Here is a 15951-nt window from a genome sequence, read left to right as displayed (position 1 = left end):
TTTTTTTTTTTAGCCTTTTTCTTTTTTTAAAGAAGAGAACACTTAGGCAGTCACCCTTTGTTTGTCTGGCGTTTCTTTTTTCCTCCTGTAAAATATTTGACTTCGTTGGCCAGCATCAGCCATGCTAAAGGAGGTATAAAATTGAGTTCCTGCAGGTGTTGTGAAAATAGTGCCTGTGCCCTGAGCCGTGGGGTAGGGGGTGAGCACGGGCATGCTCAGACATCAGGGCATCTCCTTTTAGCCCTGCTGCTAAAGAGGTGCCAAGAGTGGTTGGTTGCTTGGACACGGCTGCTTCGCCTCAGTGCTCCCAGCGTGTTGTATGGGAGGAGGTGGGCAGGAAGGAAAGAAACGGTGAGATAGTTTTTTGTATAGAGCTAGGCTTTTCCCGGCCTATGCATAGAAACCTCCCCGCGAGCTGACTACTCTGAAATCTCAGCATAGTCCTCTCTATACTATTCATCTCCCTGTGGAGAGCACTGGGGATGTGTCTGTCAAATACTATGCATTAGTTATCCTGGACTTGTACCATAGCTTCCCTAGGGTTAAGCTCAGGTAGTCTTGGTAACAGTACTTTAGGTGGTTTATGCTTTTGGCGTAATGACAGTGTAGCCATAATGTCATCCTGTGCTGGAGGGAGGAGCGACTATGACGCAGCAAGCGTGCGTCACCATACTTTGGGAGCTGAGGTTTACCGTGTCTTGTTTTTCGTGTTCTCACTCAAGGATACCTTGTTCTTTTGGATATCTCTGCGTATTCATTTAGTCCATTGGCATGTAAACAAGAAAATGAAATAGTGATGAGAAGTCATTAAGCTGTCTCAGTGTTACACTGGCTTATTGGAAGGTGAATCTGATGAGATTTATCTGGACGTGATACGTTCTTCGTTTAATATCTGGGACCTTGTTTTCTGAAGAACTGAGTACTATAATAGCTCTCACTGATATTATCTGAAATTTGCAACAATCAGTAAAAGTCCAAATTCATTTTTGAGATTTTCTTGTCTTCAGGTTTTATTGAGCCTGTCCCACAGAATCTCAACAGATTTTGAGAACATATAGACTTCACTAAGCGTTAAGAAACACATTAATTGTGATGGACACACTGAAAGACATTTTCTTCAACTGTCACAACAAAAAAAAATGAAGCAGAGCATGCTATATGTTTTAGTTTAGGTTAAAAAAAATTGGTTCTGTTTGAGGTGATGCAGGGTAGATTATTATCAGTGTAAGGTCCGCACATTATATGAATTTGTTTTATTGCTTCAGTTAGACCAAAGTTAGACCAGTTAGACAAAGTGTTTTGGGGTTCCTAGTTTGCTTCCAAGACTTGTTGTCTTATTGTTGTTTCAAAATGCGTTCTTATATTTTCTTGAATAATTTTGGATTCATAAAATAAGTAGTCTCTGTGGAAGATTCTAAAGTGTATTGCATCTCTGTAACCTGTCCCAAAAATCAGTCTGTTTTTGAATAATACAATTTGTTAGAAATTCCTGAAAGGAACATTCCTCCTTACCTCCAGGATCTTTTCCATTTTAACCATCTGCTATCTAAAATCTTAAGTTTATGAGAAACTAGAGTGTCTCCATTTCAGCTGTGGCAATAATGAAATTTCTGTTACAGCTTAAACATAGGCAACATATTGCCTTAATATTGTGTAGCACCATTGCATTCATAGTTTGTGTTTTGAAACTTGGCTCAATTAAATTTTGACATAGATGTATAACCTAGTGACTGAAGACCCAATAATGAGTGCTGTCAAACTTTTTTTTTTCCTTTCCCATGATGTAAGTACGCAGTTACCAAGATAACGTGATATAGAACCATAAACAAATAAGCATATGGATAAGAAGTTGCTGGCAGGAAGTGCCTGCATCTGAAAAGTCATATGCCTTTTTATGCAACATGTGCATGCCAAGAGTCTTCCCTCACTTTTAATTACCTAACAGATCCTAAGATTTTAAGAAGTAAAAGGAATTCTAGACTGTATTATAGAATGTAAGCATAAGCTTCTGTCATCGTTTTACTTCCTCCTCCTCTTCCAGCAGCCAAAGTTAATTCTTCGAAGGGGCATAGAGATGTAAAACAAATGCTCCAGGCTTATGTTCTGTACTCTAAAAGAAATTAGAACAGTACATGCTTTTATGGTAAAGGTTATAAGACTTTTGATGAGGCTCTTTGCTGTTTGATAGCCTACTTGGGTTTGGGAATCAGTGACATTTGCATACAAATCACTTTTTTTACCTGTAGGTCTATCTATTGGTCCAATACTTAAATGATTTTTCTCTTTTTAGGTGTGATGTCTATAAATTGAAATTTGAAGGGAAGACTTTTTATGTGTTTGGAGCTCAGAAAGAGGTCAGGTTTAATGTTTTTACAGAAGTTGTATTTGATTTGGAGTCAACTGAAGTATAATAGTATCATCTTTAACTTTGATCTTAAACTTCGAAAAAAACAATAATTATTATTTTGTTATAGATCAAATGTAGAATACAAGTGAATGTGAATATTACTGATTTCAACAGAACATCTAACTTGCAAAAAGATCAGACATTTGTCCCTTAACCTTCATGCAGTGCTGCACTGATTGTTGATGTTTTTGAATTGTTTGACTAGTTAAGTTTTAATAGTTGCATTTTTAAAGCATGAAAGCTGCACCTACTGTAAGACATGAGCGACATCTCTATATGATCAAAACTTCAGATGGGCCTTGATTCCTGGATCAGAATGAGATCTTTTGATTTAGCTAATTAGGATCACCTCCTCAAATCTTGCTTAGCTAACTGGACTGGAGTCTGACCTAGATAGATAGATGTCCTGCCATTGGCTTGTTAGCATTGAAATCTAGAGACTTTGCATACTGTAATGAGTTCCTTCACCCCTGGCAGGGTGATATAGCTTAGGATACAATCTGGGTGATAAACAGAAAACAGAAGGAAATAAGGCCTTAGATGTCAGGCACTGGTCATGTGATACCAGGGAGGATTTGACAGCAGAAGATGGTGACTAGGGGGAATGTGGATGGTAAGCAGCAGAGCAACTGTGCAACAGGGAATAGTGAACATAGAGACTTTGTTCCTGTCCTTTTGGCCTGCAGGTGGTCAGTAGATTTATCCCAGAAGCCACTTTATAGGCTCTTCTCTAGCCCCTTAAAATGTCCCTTTTCATTTCTGAAGCAGTTGCATGGGCAGTCGGAATATTAACTACATATGGGTTGTACTTCTGTGGGTGAACCATGGATTGAGGCTATACAGAGAAAGTTGGTCTTCACAATATCCAGGTCATGGTGCTGCTGTCAGTTCCTGCTACTTCAGTCTTTCAGAATTCAGTATATGAATTGCTTTTATTTCCCTTCTTTTCCTTGCACTTAGAAAAAGGCTATGCTGTCTTTCCATACCTCTACACCAGCAGCCTGCAAGCATCTTTGGAAGTGTGGGGTGGAGAACCAGGCTTTTTATAAGTAAGTAAACTTGACTCCATTATGTATACTAAGTAATATGCATGTGAGTGGACAGCAGTTCAGTGTGAAATGTTCTCTGTTTCATTAGCAGCATTCAAAATGTGAACAGAATATACCCATGTTAGTGGAGAATATGACTTAATTTCAAGCCAGTACTACAAAGTGTTTAAGATTAGAAAGATGCTGAAGGGTTTGGGGAGTGAAGAATTAAACTTCTCCCAGCACCCTGTTTCTGCAGCTCTGTAGTGTGAAGTCAGATGGACAGGGTACCATACATGGTGTCTGGGAACACAGTTGTTAATCTCAGCCCTGCTGCTGAGTGCCTTGAAAACCGAAGAGACCATGTGCTATGCTGAATTCTCTGGGCTCTTCTGCCAGTAGGTAATGCTTTCTCAGTAAAATCCAAGGTTTAGTGAGTTGATTTAAAAAATCTGTACAATGAGTTCAAAAAAAGAAAATATTCTTAGATCAATTTTTGAAAGCTGACAGCTATCTCGTTTAAGAAATATGTAGCCTGTAAATTGACAAGAAAAAAAGAAGCATCCTCCCTATTCTCCAAAAGAGATCCTGAAAATAATTCCTCATTAAAAGCCCTTTGACTTTTTTCCTGCCTCTCTTTCCTCAGGTGACTTTGTTAGATCTTTCTCTTTGTTTATTAACACTGCCCTTTCGGAATATAACTTTTATTCTTGCTACTTAGTCTCTCGTTATAGCATCCTTCATATTTTATAAATTTACTCTTTCTCTGCTGGTGCATAGCAACACCAGGGACTGGTATAAAGGTAGATTTTAACTGGGTAGGAAGAATGCGTTTCCTATTGTGGATGTTAATGACCTGTTTTATTTTGGAGGAGATTCCTTCTTTTATTTTAACACTGATGCAATAATATATTCAATACAATTTACTCAATTAAAATATTCAGTGAAAAAACAGGAAATACAAGCTGCTAAAATACAGCTGTTAATTCTGCTTTATGTAGACATCTACTCTGCTTAAGACTGAGTTATAAAAAGATCATTAGGAAATGTTTTCCCTTGGAAGTGTGTGTAAGTAGGAGAATAGTGCATGTTGTTTGAATAGTTTTATGTTACTAGAACTAAATGTCAGGAACTGAGAAGTACAGTTCCTCTTATCTATACCCAAAGGAGAGGAATCAGTACTCAAAGCGAAGATGTATGAGGTGGGCTCATAGGAATATGATCTCTTTGCTTTTGTAGTTGCATGGTTGTAATATTTACTGTTTGGCTTTTAGTCACAGATGTATGTTTTCCTCACTTCTGCTTTCCAGGTGGCTTCAGGGCACTGCTATGGGGTTATTTCTTCAATGTGACTGCTTAAAATTGTCTTGCCTGCGTACATTTCAGTGGGTCTTAGAAGAGGACTGTGTTAGTCAAGTGAGCAGTGGCCACAGTATTCAATGGCCAGGATTGTTAGGGAAATAGTAATGGTTAATATGCAGAGTATGAAAACAAATAAACAAAAACAAACCCAACTCTCCAAACACGAAACAGAGGAACCAAAGAAATCTGTGAATAAAAGCTAGGACAGCAGTTTAAAAGCAGCAAAGGTCTTTGTATAGTCAGTCAGAGAAACCGAATTAGGCATTGTGGATCCTCAGTTACTTAAGAGCATTATAGATATTATGGCCTGATTGTCTGTTTATGTACTATATGATATCAATGAGATACTCTGATTAGAACAGACATAGCCAGGTCTTGTACATAATTCCTGATAATGACACTTTAGCTTAATTATATTTGGGCCTTTCCTCTGCTAGAAGAGATTGAGACTTGAAATTTAAGCTAAGATTGTGATCTTAGAGCAAGTCTTGAAAAATGGAGCTTTATTCCTGACACAATCCAGGCTCAGGGTTGACTGCTGTGATTATTTTCAAATAGCTATAAATTGTAGAAGATCGTCTACTAGGATCCAAGAGTGAGAGAAGCTGATGTAAAATCAGTTTGCCATTTCAGAACTGCAGAATGTCAAGAAAATGACATGTCTGAAGCTGTACGTGATCTTTGTAGGTCAAATTCTGATAGCTGTGATAAAAGGTTGCTGCATACTTTGTGATTAGGGAGAGGAGTAGAGTATGATGTAGTCTGCTTATAACTTGACTGTATAGATGAATGGGAAATGCAGCTGCTCTTGGAGGCAAACATTACTGTTTCTTTGTTCCTCATTTGTTTTACTAGTGGGAATGTGGAAATAGCCACACCTTCCCACAAACAAGTTGGTGTTAAGCAGAACTTGTCGTAGGGGCTGTTTGGTTGTTATAGTCTCTTCTGCATCCTATGAATTAAAGTCCCTAGGTATGCAACACTCATCTGCTTTTTATTTTCTTGCTTTCCTACCCACTTGTTTTATGCACAGTCATTCTATACTGTCTAAATTGTTTTGTGTGCAGCTTTATATTAAGATTTGTATATAGGCCTATGAAAAGTTGGAAGGGCTAACTATTGAATATTACCTTGTGGTATAAGAATAACAAAGTTTTTAGATGATCTTGTTCATTTTTGCATGTCAGGTTCCTTCAGTGCTGCAAATGTGACAGCCTCTGTTCTTTTCCTTCAAGGTATGCAAAATCCAGTCAGATCAAGACCATGTCCAGCAGCAAAATATTTTTCAAAGGCAGTAGATTTCGATACAGGTAGGTGTTTGCTGTTTCTTTTTAGGAGGAAGTAAGAGAAAGCTTCAGTAATTACTCATGGCAAATTGAGGGCTTCTCCTTCTTGACGACCTGTTCAAACCTAATTCAGGTCAGGATTGAAAAGTATTTTTAGTGTTTGTCTAGAGTCTTTTATAAAATAAATTGGTGGCTTCATGCAAACTTCTGTCAAACAGTAGTTCTACCAGAACAGGGTTCCACTTCTCGTATAACTGCTGTAAGATGCAGATTTGCGGTTAGTGTAGAGACTGAGTTCCCCTTTTACTGGGCAACTCTGGAATAGAGATGCATTAGTGGGACATTGTAGTAACACCTAGTGTTCTCCCACAAGCAGCTGCTTTTTCTTGAGTGGTTTTGCAGATAAATGGTCAACAGGACTTCTAATCTGGAAAGTTACATATGCACTATATGTTACCTGCTATATGTAGCTGTTTTGATATTAGAAAAAAATTGTTGCGTTTTTCTTTTTTCTTTTGAACGTAACTTAATTGTTCATGTATGTATAGCTATTGGCATGTAATTGACTTTTCTTAGTATTGGCTTGAATTTTTAATTCATGTTTTAATACAGTGGAAAAGTAGCCAAAGAGGTTGTGGAGGCAAGCTCTAAGATCCAGAGGGAACCTCCTGAAGTTCACAGGTATGTTTTGACATTCAATATTGAAGTTGAAGCATTGAGGAGGATTATTATGCTCTGCACAGAAATTCTCTTTTCTTTACTGTGAGATGCAATGACTGTCGTTCTGAGCTCCCGCATTGAGGCATGCAAGCCTTGGGAAAGACGTGTTGCCAGTGTCACAAAATTCTGACAATAGCATATTATACAATATGCATTGTATATTATACAATACACAATATGCATATTATACAATACACAAGGGTATTTAATCTATGCTGCTTTGAAGTTGCCTTTAATCAATCAGTCAGATAAGTAGTTTATATTATTTTCTGTGTTATGACATAGAAAGTTGTTAAATGATCCCAAAAGGGAGATACATTTCCATTTTATTCCTGGTTCTTATCCAGTTTTGAAAGACGCTGTTTTATGTACATATATGGGTCTGTTTAAAGGTTTATGTGATAAATTTTTGGTAACACAGATTAAAAAGCAAGAAGTTCACTCAGTATCTAAGAGGAAAAAAATGTGGCTTGTTAGAAATAAGCAGCTGGACTTTGCAAGCAAACTAATATCTTTCTGGTGCTTGTTACTCATGTTGACAGTGAAAATTGATCAGAACCTAATTAAAGCTAACAAAGTCTTACTAGAAGATGAGAAAGAGGCCATCAGGAAAACACTATTTAAAACCTCCTTTTAAAAGAAGTTCATTCATTTTCTGGGTATTCTACAGCCATATCCCTACTTTTATTGTGCAAAAATTGTGGGGGAGGAGAGTTGTTTGGTTTCTTTTTAATTGAATATGGCAATTCCATCTATACCTGAGGGAAAAGTGGATAGTCTTTACTCCAGGATAGGAATATATTAGCAGTAAATATTTATAAATATGTTGTCCGGTACCACCACATAATAGTCAGTGCACACAGGGGGGCCTTTGCACATGCTTTTGCAGATTCCATTTAAAATTGTGTAAATGATGGTCTGGAAGGTATTAACAGGGAACACAGGAGGCAGAATGTGGGGTCATCAGTGAGACAGAGTAGATACTTGGGCATACAAGTGTATTTCCAAAGAAATTACTTAGATACAGAAATATTGTGTTGCCTGCCTGCCATCAGGTTTCTTTTTTTCCATGAGATAAAGATTTTAAAATAATTTTTAGCTTGTATTTTACTTTTGCTTTCAAGAAGAAAATGTTGTTTAAAACTGTTACAATACGTGAAGGAACAGATCAGAGGGAAATGTATTAAGTTTATAGAGCAATGTCATGTATTTAGCATCTGTAGATAGTAGTGTGTGTTCCTTATAATTAACCTTCTTAAATGCTTGTATTTATAATATTCTGATAACTCCAAATTCAGTTCCTTAGCCAGATAGGCTAATAAAAAATCTAGTGCTTCCAAGTGTTTTTATCATGCATATTTTGAAATGGGGGCAGAGGTAGCTACTCCGCCCAGCTAGTAGCACAAGTAGGCAAAAGGGATAGTTTTCTATGCAAAAAAAGCAGGCTTAAGAAACAAGTGACTCTGCAGAAGAAGATTTAGAGGCAGGAAATGGTAATTTTCAGGTGCAGAACATTTAGAGGAAATTACATGATTGAAGTTGGGGGAAAAAAAGTAAAGCCTTCCCCTAAGCCCCAAAGTGTCAGTTCAGTGGTACCATAACTGCCTTGAGAGAAGAACAGTAGTTGTGAAGAGGTCGCTGCTCAATGTTGTTGTGGTTTGGGATACTGCACTCACCAGCACTGAGGACTGAAAGTCTACTGGAGCGTGTGCTCATACAGCATTAATGCAGTGGCAAGTTTTTATAACAAATATACAGTGAAGGATTTAATTCTGTGCTCTCAGGGCATGTCTGAAGGAGAGATCCCTGTCTTAAGTATGGAGTAGGAGCCATATGGGTGCTAGCTGGCACATCTCCCTTCTTAGCTCTTTACAAAAAGCACAAAGATCCAGGGAATGCCTAACAAACCTGCGGAGGTACTGTTGGGTTGGCGTGATTGTAGTTACAGTCATGCATCAGTGAAGAACTTCTTTGGATAGTGAAAACTTAAACTAAATAGTTAATGGAGACTGCTCGCATAATGCAAATGAGGACATAAGTAGCTTTGGGCATATGTTAAAGAGCAGGCAATCATGGCAATTGAGCAAGAAAGCCTATTTATCCCCAGAGAATATTTAATGACATGTAATGTGACCTAAAGCAGCGCATCTGGGTCCTCAGTTTACCCAGACTCTCAAGAACACACAGACCCTTCTTTTTACTTGCAATAGGTGCTTTAATTAGCTTGTTTACCTATATGGAATTGTAAGTTGAGTCTTTGTGCAAACTGAAGATCTGTTCTGTGAAAATTTAGCACTGTTCCTGGGTCTGCTGCCAGTTCTTTCACTTGCAATTTTATGATGGAGTCTAATCTGGAGGAAGTTGAAGATAAATGAAAAGACCAGGGCATGGGCAGTATTCCTAGCCTATCTTCAATGCAAAGCTATGTACTGTCTGAAGTCAAACAGAAGCCTCTTTCCTTTCATCTTTGCTTTTGTCAAAAATAAATATTCTATAATGTAATGGTTCAGCTCTGTTGCAGGACTCTTGCTTCAGGCCTATGTCATGTAAGTCCTAGATAGCTTACTTTAAAAAGCCATTTCTATTTTCTCAGTAATATGATTTTAGGCTAGTGAGTCGCATGATTGAAGCGAATCAACAGCATTCCTTCAACTTTTCTGAGAAATTTCAACACCTGCTATCAAGGAAGCCTGTTAGAACCCAGTAAGAATGCAAGAAAACCAGTTTGAGGTCCTGAAGGCATAGTGTAGAGGCAGTGTATGGAGTGCGTGAGAACGAGAGGTGTGCTTATCTTTTGACTGAAGGGGTAGAATTGTTCCAGTTTTATTCTTTAATCTGCCTTGCTCAAACCACAGCAAATGCTTCACCCAGTCTCAGAGGCAGTGGAGCAATTTCAGCAAACTGATTTGTATCCTCTCTACTTTCCCCTTCCTTGAAGCCAAATAATCCTATCTGCTGTACAGTGTAGAGAGGAGCAACACACTGCAATCCTGTGTGAGATGAGAAGAAGCTAGGCTGCATAAGCAGAAATGCACCTGCACAAAGCCTTCTCTTACACTTCAAGAGTTGAAAAGTTTACATCTGCTGAGTGTGCAGCATTACACAGCTGAAAGTGGCAGCCAGTGTGCACAGCCTTGATAGCTCAAGGCCTATCATCATTTATGCAAAGCGATTCTGAGATAAGACAGATATGATTGTAATTGTTTGCTTATGAACAAACTGACCCTGTTTTCCCTGTTGGTTTAGAACCAGCATTACCCAGAGTCGCAGCTCTCCCTCCTTGAACAAGCAACTCATAATTAACATGGAGCCTCTGCAGCCCCTCCTTCCTTCCCCATGCGAGGGGGAAGAGGTGCCTTTAGATGAAGGTGAGTCACTTACCTGATTCTTGCCCCACACTCAGTAAATATTTATTATGAAAATAGTATATATGAAAAAAACTTACAGGTGTGTTACTGACTCTAGTATATGGAAAATATGGAACAATTCTGTTTAGGAGTCACACCATTAAGTCTTTGCACATTGTATTGAGAAATGATCTTTGGCTCTAAGAACTGTGCACCAGCTTCATGCAAGATTTGCTGGGAGGAAAGTTAATTGTGTCGAGTTTATTGTATCTAAAATCTTTTCAGAGATTGTCATGTGAAAGGGACATAAAGTAAACAGTCTCAACATACAGGACCATTTTACTAAACATGTACTGCAGTTACTCTGAGGTGAAAGCTGACAATTTATTGCCAGGTACATTGTTTTACTTGGTTCCCTTTACTTTTATATTTATTTCTGCCTTGTTCTAATGCAGGAAAAACTCTCTGCTAATTTAACTCCACTGACACAAAGGGACATTATTTGAGGATGGGTTTAAACATGTTTTGTAAAACAAAGCTTTCTATGTGTTTGCTTATTCCTTGACACTTTAAAAATCACATTCAGCACCTATGCTTCTGAGATGCAGTCATTACAAATAATGGTGTGAACATCTTGGCCAGTTTGAATGAGGGTAGCTGCAGTCTTGCATAACCAACCAAAAGAAGCCAACCAGTTCTCAGTTGAGATACAGCGAGCTAATAGAGTTTCACAAGTTGGCGAATATGAGCTCTACTGCTGCTTTATTGTGGATCAGATCATTTGCAATGTGAATGCTTGGGAAACAGAAAACAGCTGAGCTTTTGCAAGTATGTTCATTTTCATGGGAGGCTGTCCTAATTTTATTTTACACCATTCATATGTGAAATCCTGTTTTGTTCATTCTGTGGAGTTTCAACATGGACTCTAGTAAGAACAAAGTGATTTCGCTAAGAATTAGGTTGTTTGTGCACTTAGATCATAATAAGTAACAGTAATAGAGGAATGACATGTAGTTAATGTCAACAATTGCTTGCTTACCTCTGCTACGAAATATTTCCATTTTATGGGAATTTTGCTTTCTGGAAGCCAAAAACCAAGCATTGTATTACTGCTAGGCAATTATCACCATTGCAGAATGACAGCAGCTTGCTGCTTGTGAAGGCTTTTGGGCTACACTTACGACTCTAAGCAATGAAACCTGTTTTTGAAAACTGCTGAGTTACCATTGCTATATGCTCCTCAGAGAGTGCTGATATGTTTCAAATATATGTTATGTAAGTTCAAAAACCACTTTTCCTTTTAGTCACACAGATTGTTGTTAGCTCTGAGACTAATACGAATATTTGCTGGTGGGTTGTTTCCTGTAAGATGTTTTACACGTAGTTAATACCTCCTGCTGTTAAGTAACAATACTTGATTCTCATACAGTATTTTCTGCTAGTGAACTTAGCTGTATTATCAAATGGTACCTTGAACTGATCTAACAGCTCACTGACACTGAAACTGGCCCTCCTCCCACCTCCCTGCACACTCTCATACATCCTTCTGCTGTGGATTCTTGTCTCCTGCCTTGCACTGGTACAAGCAGTTAAAATAATAATAAAATAACTCTTAACTGCAAAATGTCCTACTTCCTGCTGGCTCAGCATTTTGGACTGGCTCGTCACAGAGGGTCAGGCAAGATCCTCTGCCAGGGCAAGGGTGGGAGTAGGAGTTTGTAGGCAGAGAGAGGGAAGGCAGCTAGCCTCACGACTGACTGGCTTAGCTGCATTAGCAAATGGTTTTTAGTGCATTACAGATGCGAATCAGCCTCAACATCTCTAAACGCTGGGGCCTGTGGTGGGGACAGAGCGTCTGGGGAGCTTCGCAAAGGGCCCGTTGACCCTGTGCAAAAGAGCGTGGTGCAGCCATGCCTAAGCTGGCTCTGGGGCAGTTCAGCTGCCTCTATGCTATGTAGGTCGGCTAATGCAGCTTCAAGGACCCCCACTAACGTTTCTGTAAGGCTCTGCCATGTGCTCCTTGCGCAGTCAGTGGAGTGCATGTTTTTCTCTTTTAACAGAGCAAAACTTGTTCCTATATTTAAATCGACTTTATATGTGACAAGCAAAATACACTGCCAAAACTACCATGGCCTAGTGATTTGTAGTATTATCCTTTTTAATCAATGTTTTGAATATATCTCTGTGCTTCCTAAAATTGCTGGAGAGATTAATTCTGAGTTGGCCGAGTCTGAGAGGTATGAAACTGAACTAACAGAAACTGCCAGATGAGAGGAAAGATTACGTGCCAGTTACTTGAATGTTGCTAGGGAACAAAGCAATCGAGACAGTGCTAGCAGAAGAAGCATTCAGTAGGGGATTTTGAACAACTTCAGCCTGCCTCATTCTCTGTAGGAGAAATCTTTCAGATGGAAAATAAACACAATGCAACAAATATTAAAAAATAATTAAAGCCCAGCCATTCTCACACATTAAATTTTGTCTTTACAAATCTGTCAGGATTATCATGCTGAAATGAAAGGTCTTCCATGAAAGTCCGAAGTGTCCAGATTTTGCTGACATAGAAGAAAGGGTATGTTGACTAAATATTGTGGTCAGAAAAGATTACAATGTGTGGGAATAAAGATATCGGATGTCCATGATACTATTGTTATAGGTATTTTAGAAATTTTGAAAATAAATAATTAAATTATTTTTTGTTAGAAGGGCAAGCAAAAATGTCCTGAGTCTGTCTGTTGGTGCCTCATTCTTCAAGAGGGTCCACAAATCTGCACTTAGAGGCCATATACAAGTGTGCAATTACTAGTTTAAGCACCCAGATTTGAACTGGTATTCCTAAATGTACCTTCTTACCTTCAGAGATTGACCACCAATGCACCTGACAGTACTTTTCTTGTCAACTTAGACAGTGAGTATGCCAACAGAAACTCAACTGAAGCCCAGAAGATCTGCCTTTTAAGAAATAAGCAATTTCTGATCGTATTTCAATGGTATTTTGGTTCTGTGCAAGCCGCTGGCACCCAAGTGTCAGTGGATTTCAGTGCTGGGATTCAGGAGCAAGGAGCTGATGCCTCACTGATTGGCACAGAGGCTTCCAGATGCCAGTGCTGCTATATAGCATCTAATCTGGATGACCTTGGCTTACTAGACCTGGGCTAGAAGAGCTGCAAGACTAAGGAGAGCATATTTCATACATAAAGTGACTTCTCTTCCACCTCAAGATTTTAAATGCATTTTTTCAGATGAAAATCAAGAAATACTTAGTGATTCTTATTTTGCTGACAGATGAAATTGTCTAACTTTTACTGAAAGCCCTGAAGAGCTGTAGAAATTTGTTTAAGAAATATGTTGGGTGTTGGCAGTAGTTTTCAGGCTAGACTCACTGATTATATAAATCAAACGATGGCTAATGCATTTTTATTTAGTTAATGAAAATTACTTTAAAGATATTATTTTCACAGGATTCTCATTCTTGAGTCTCAAGCTGCCAAAAAAAAAGGCAAAACAGTATTCCCCTAGATTAACATTTTTATAGATTCTTTCTGGTAATAACTGCAAATATTTTACATCATTGTAATCACATCCTGTCTTCTATAACTCAATTTCACAAGGTTCTTTCAGAGTTTCCTTAGGTGTCGTGAGGTAGGGAGCTCTCTCCAGAAACAACGGTATTTTTTTTGTCTTTGGACATCTTGAACATTTTATTTTCATCTTTTTGTCCATGTAAGTTTTCATTTCCCACTAGTTTAGCTGTTCTGTGTGGTCAGTTTTGTGGTTTCATAGTCTGTGGCATTCTAATGTCTGTATTTCAGTTGTTTCTACTCTAGACTTTGTTCTTTAATTCCTGTTTCATGCATTAGCATCACAGCCTCTAGCATGTGATTCCCTTCCCTCCCCCTCATGTTACTGCGTTTTTGTATATTGCTTCTCAACTCTCTATCATGTTCTTGCAGCATCTCCTTCCCTTTTCCACTTTGTTATATCTGTCTTCAGAAAATTCATCTGAAGTCCTCATGCCTTAGGTTTTACAGGTCAGTTCTCAGTTCCTTGTTGATAATGCTCAAAATTCTTCATGTTTTCATGTTGCTTGTTCGTGACTCTTATTTTGCTGTAATGTCCTTCCACCTCAGGAGGAGTAAAGAGGCATGGTAGTGTATAGATGAAACCATAAAATGACTATCCTGCCTACAAGATTATAATGTGGAATTTATTTTTACATGTATGAGTATAAGATATGCTTGGAGAGGTCACTTCTACCGCCTGAACCTAAAGGATGTTCTTCTAAAGACACCTCACTGCAGAAGTTGTGTCCAGAAGTCTGTTTGCAGGGTTCATCTGTGTCGCAGAAGCCCAAATTAGGTCCTTTGGACTTGCTCCATGGAAGGTTTTTCACCGTGGTGCAGTTGAACATGTTTGTATTTTTTTTTTTTTGGTATCACTATGACAACTGTATGGCTGCCCTCTTTTGTTATCTGATACGGTTTTAAAGATTAGTTCCTCTCCTGATCACTTGGCACCACTTGCAAGCACAGCTTCACATATTTGAATACTACAAAAAAAAAAAAAAAAAAAAAAAACCAAGCAAAAAAACAAAAACCCAACCCTCTGAGTCATAGAATATTAATGTGGTATTGACAAAGTGGTGAAGACTTAAGCCACTTGATACCTATGTGCTCAGGTTTCATACATGACTCATTTCCCTGGTGACATTGACTTGACTTGGGAGTGAATGAAAAGTAGCAAGCTGCAGTCATTCTACTGAATGATCTATCTGGTACTGCATTTTACAAAACAGGTGATGATGCAGATTCATCCTAAATTCCTTTGGTTTAAGGTCCAGGTTTCTTAACCTTTTTTTTTCCCAGAGATTTGCACGCTTTTTAGATGTCCTCACTTAGCTGGGCAAGCTTTTAAAGACTTTTCTTTCTTTTTTTTTTAAGGGGGAAAAAAAAAAGGCTGTGCATGTGTGTAGTGTGTGGAGCGCTCTTATCCTTTCCTTATGTTAGCTGTCTGTCAAAAGCAGATGTGTGCCTACCGGCTGTTCATCGCTCCATAAAAATCTGCAGCTAGTGCACATTTTGCTGAACTTTATTTTTGCATATCACTTAAGGATGTAAGCAATATTGATGGCATTAATTGGTATTAATGATAGCTTTCCTCTATCGTGCGGAGCCTCTGCTGCATCTGACAACAACGTATGGGAATGAACGCACACCAGCTACTGTATATGTCTAGTCGTCTGGCTGTACTTGTGAATTCTGATTTGTGTAAGCTTCGAGTATGTAGCTGATGCATGTGGAATTTTGGGCATACAGCTCAGGCAAAAACACGTGAAGTGTTGGCCACTTACGCATAATAGTCTCATAAGTATTAAGAATATGCCAGTAAAATACAAAATAATGTTATGTAGTTGTTCACATGTCAAGTTTATACAGCAAGAATACCATAACAGATAATTCAGTCCACTTTTTTTTCTTGTGCACAGCTCAGTCTTGCTACATTACTTCTTTTTATTAGAAAAAAGATTGGTTTAGTACCAAGTGTTACTTTAGGGTAGAAGTAATACACAGCTCTTCAGCATGCATATTTTTTAAATTGTATCTGTTGTATATAAAACAATTTATCTTAATATGTCAGATGGAGAGAATCGTGAAATGTCTTGTGTCACAGAGCATCAAACTGCTCTTCCCCTTGAAATTAGCAGAAGCAATAGTCCTGGTAGCTAATTGTACCTGGAGGGTGTGCATGTATGTATAATAATAATAGTAAAAAGAAAAGCGGTTTGCAGGAGGCCATCAGAT

The 15951-nt window shown here is 38.4% G+C and overlaps 1 protein-coding gene across 2 annotated transcripts in view; it reads left to right on the top strand.

The window, feature by feature from the left end:
- The window catches only part of LOC135325145 (FERM domain-containing protein 3-like), a 146586-nt gene that overhangs the window by 116481 nt on the left and 14154 nt on the right, over nucleotides 1–15951 (top strand). For both annotated transcript variants that reach the window (XM_064502804.1, XM_064502805.1), the window contains 5 exons: nucleotides 2291–2354; nucleotides 3368–3456; nucleotides 6033–6107; nucleotides 6696–6764; nucleotides 10050–10171. In XM_064502804.1, coding sequence (XP_064358874.1) covers nucleotides 2291–2354; nucleotides 3368–3456; nucleotides 6033–6107; nucleotides 6696–6764; nucleotides 10050–10171 — 419 coding nt within the window. The remainder of the gene's footprint in view (nucleotides 1–2290; nucleotides 2355–3367; nucleotides 3457–6032; nucleotides 6108–6695; nucleotides 6765–10049; nucleotides 10172–15951) is intronic.

This window comes from Dromaius novaehollandiae, chromosome Z, assembly GCF_036370855.1.
Source record: "Dromaius novaehollandiae isolate bDroNov1 chromosome Z, bDroNov1.hap1, whole genome shotgun sequence".
Classification (NCBI taxonomy): Eukaryota; Metazoa; Chordata; class Aves; order Casuariiformes; family Dromaiidae; genus Dromaius; species Dromaius novaehollandiae.
The sequence above is the reverse complement of the archived record's forward strand: the minus strand, read 5'-3'. Positions and strand labels throughout refer to the sequence as shown.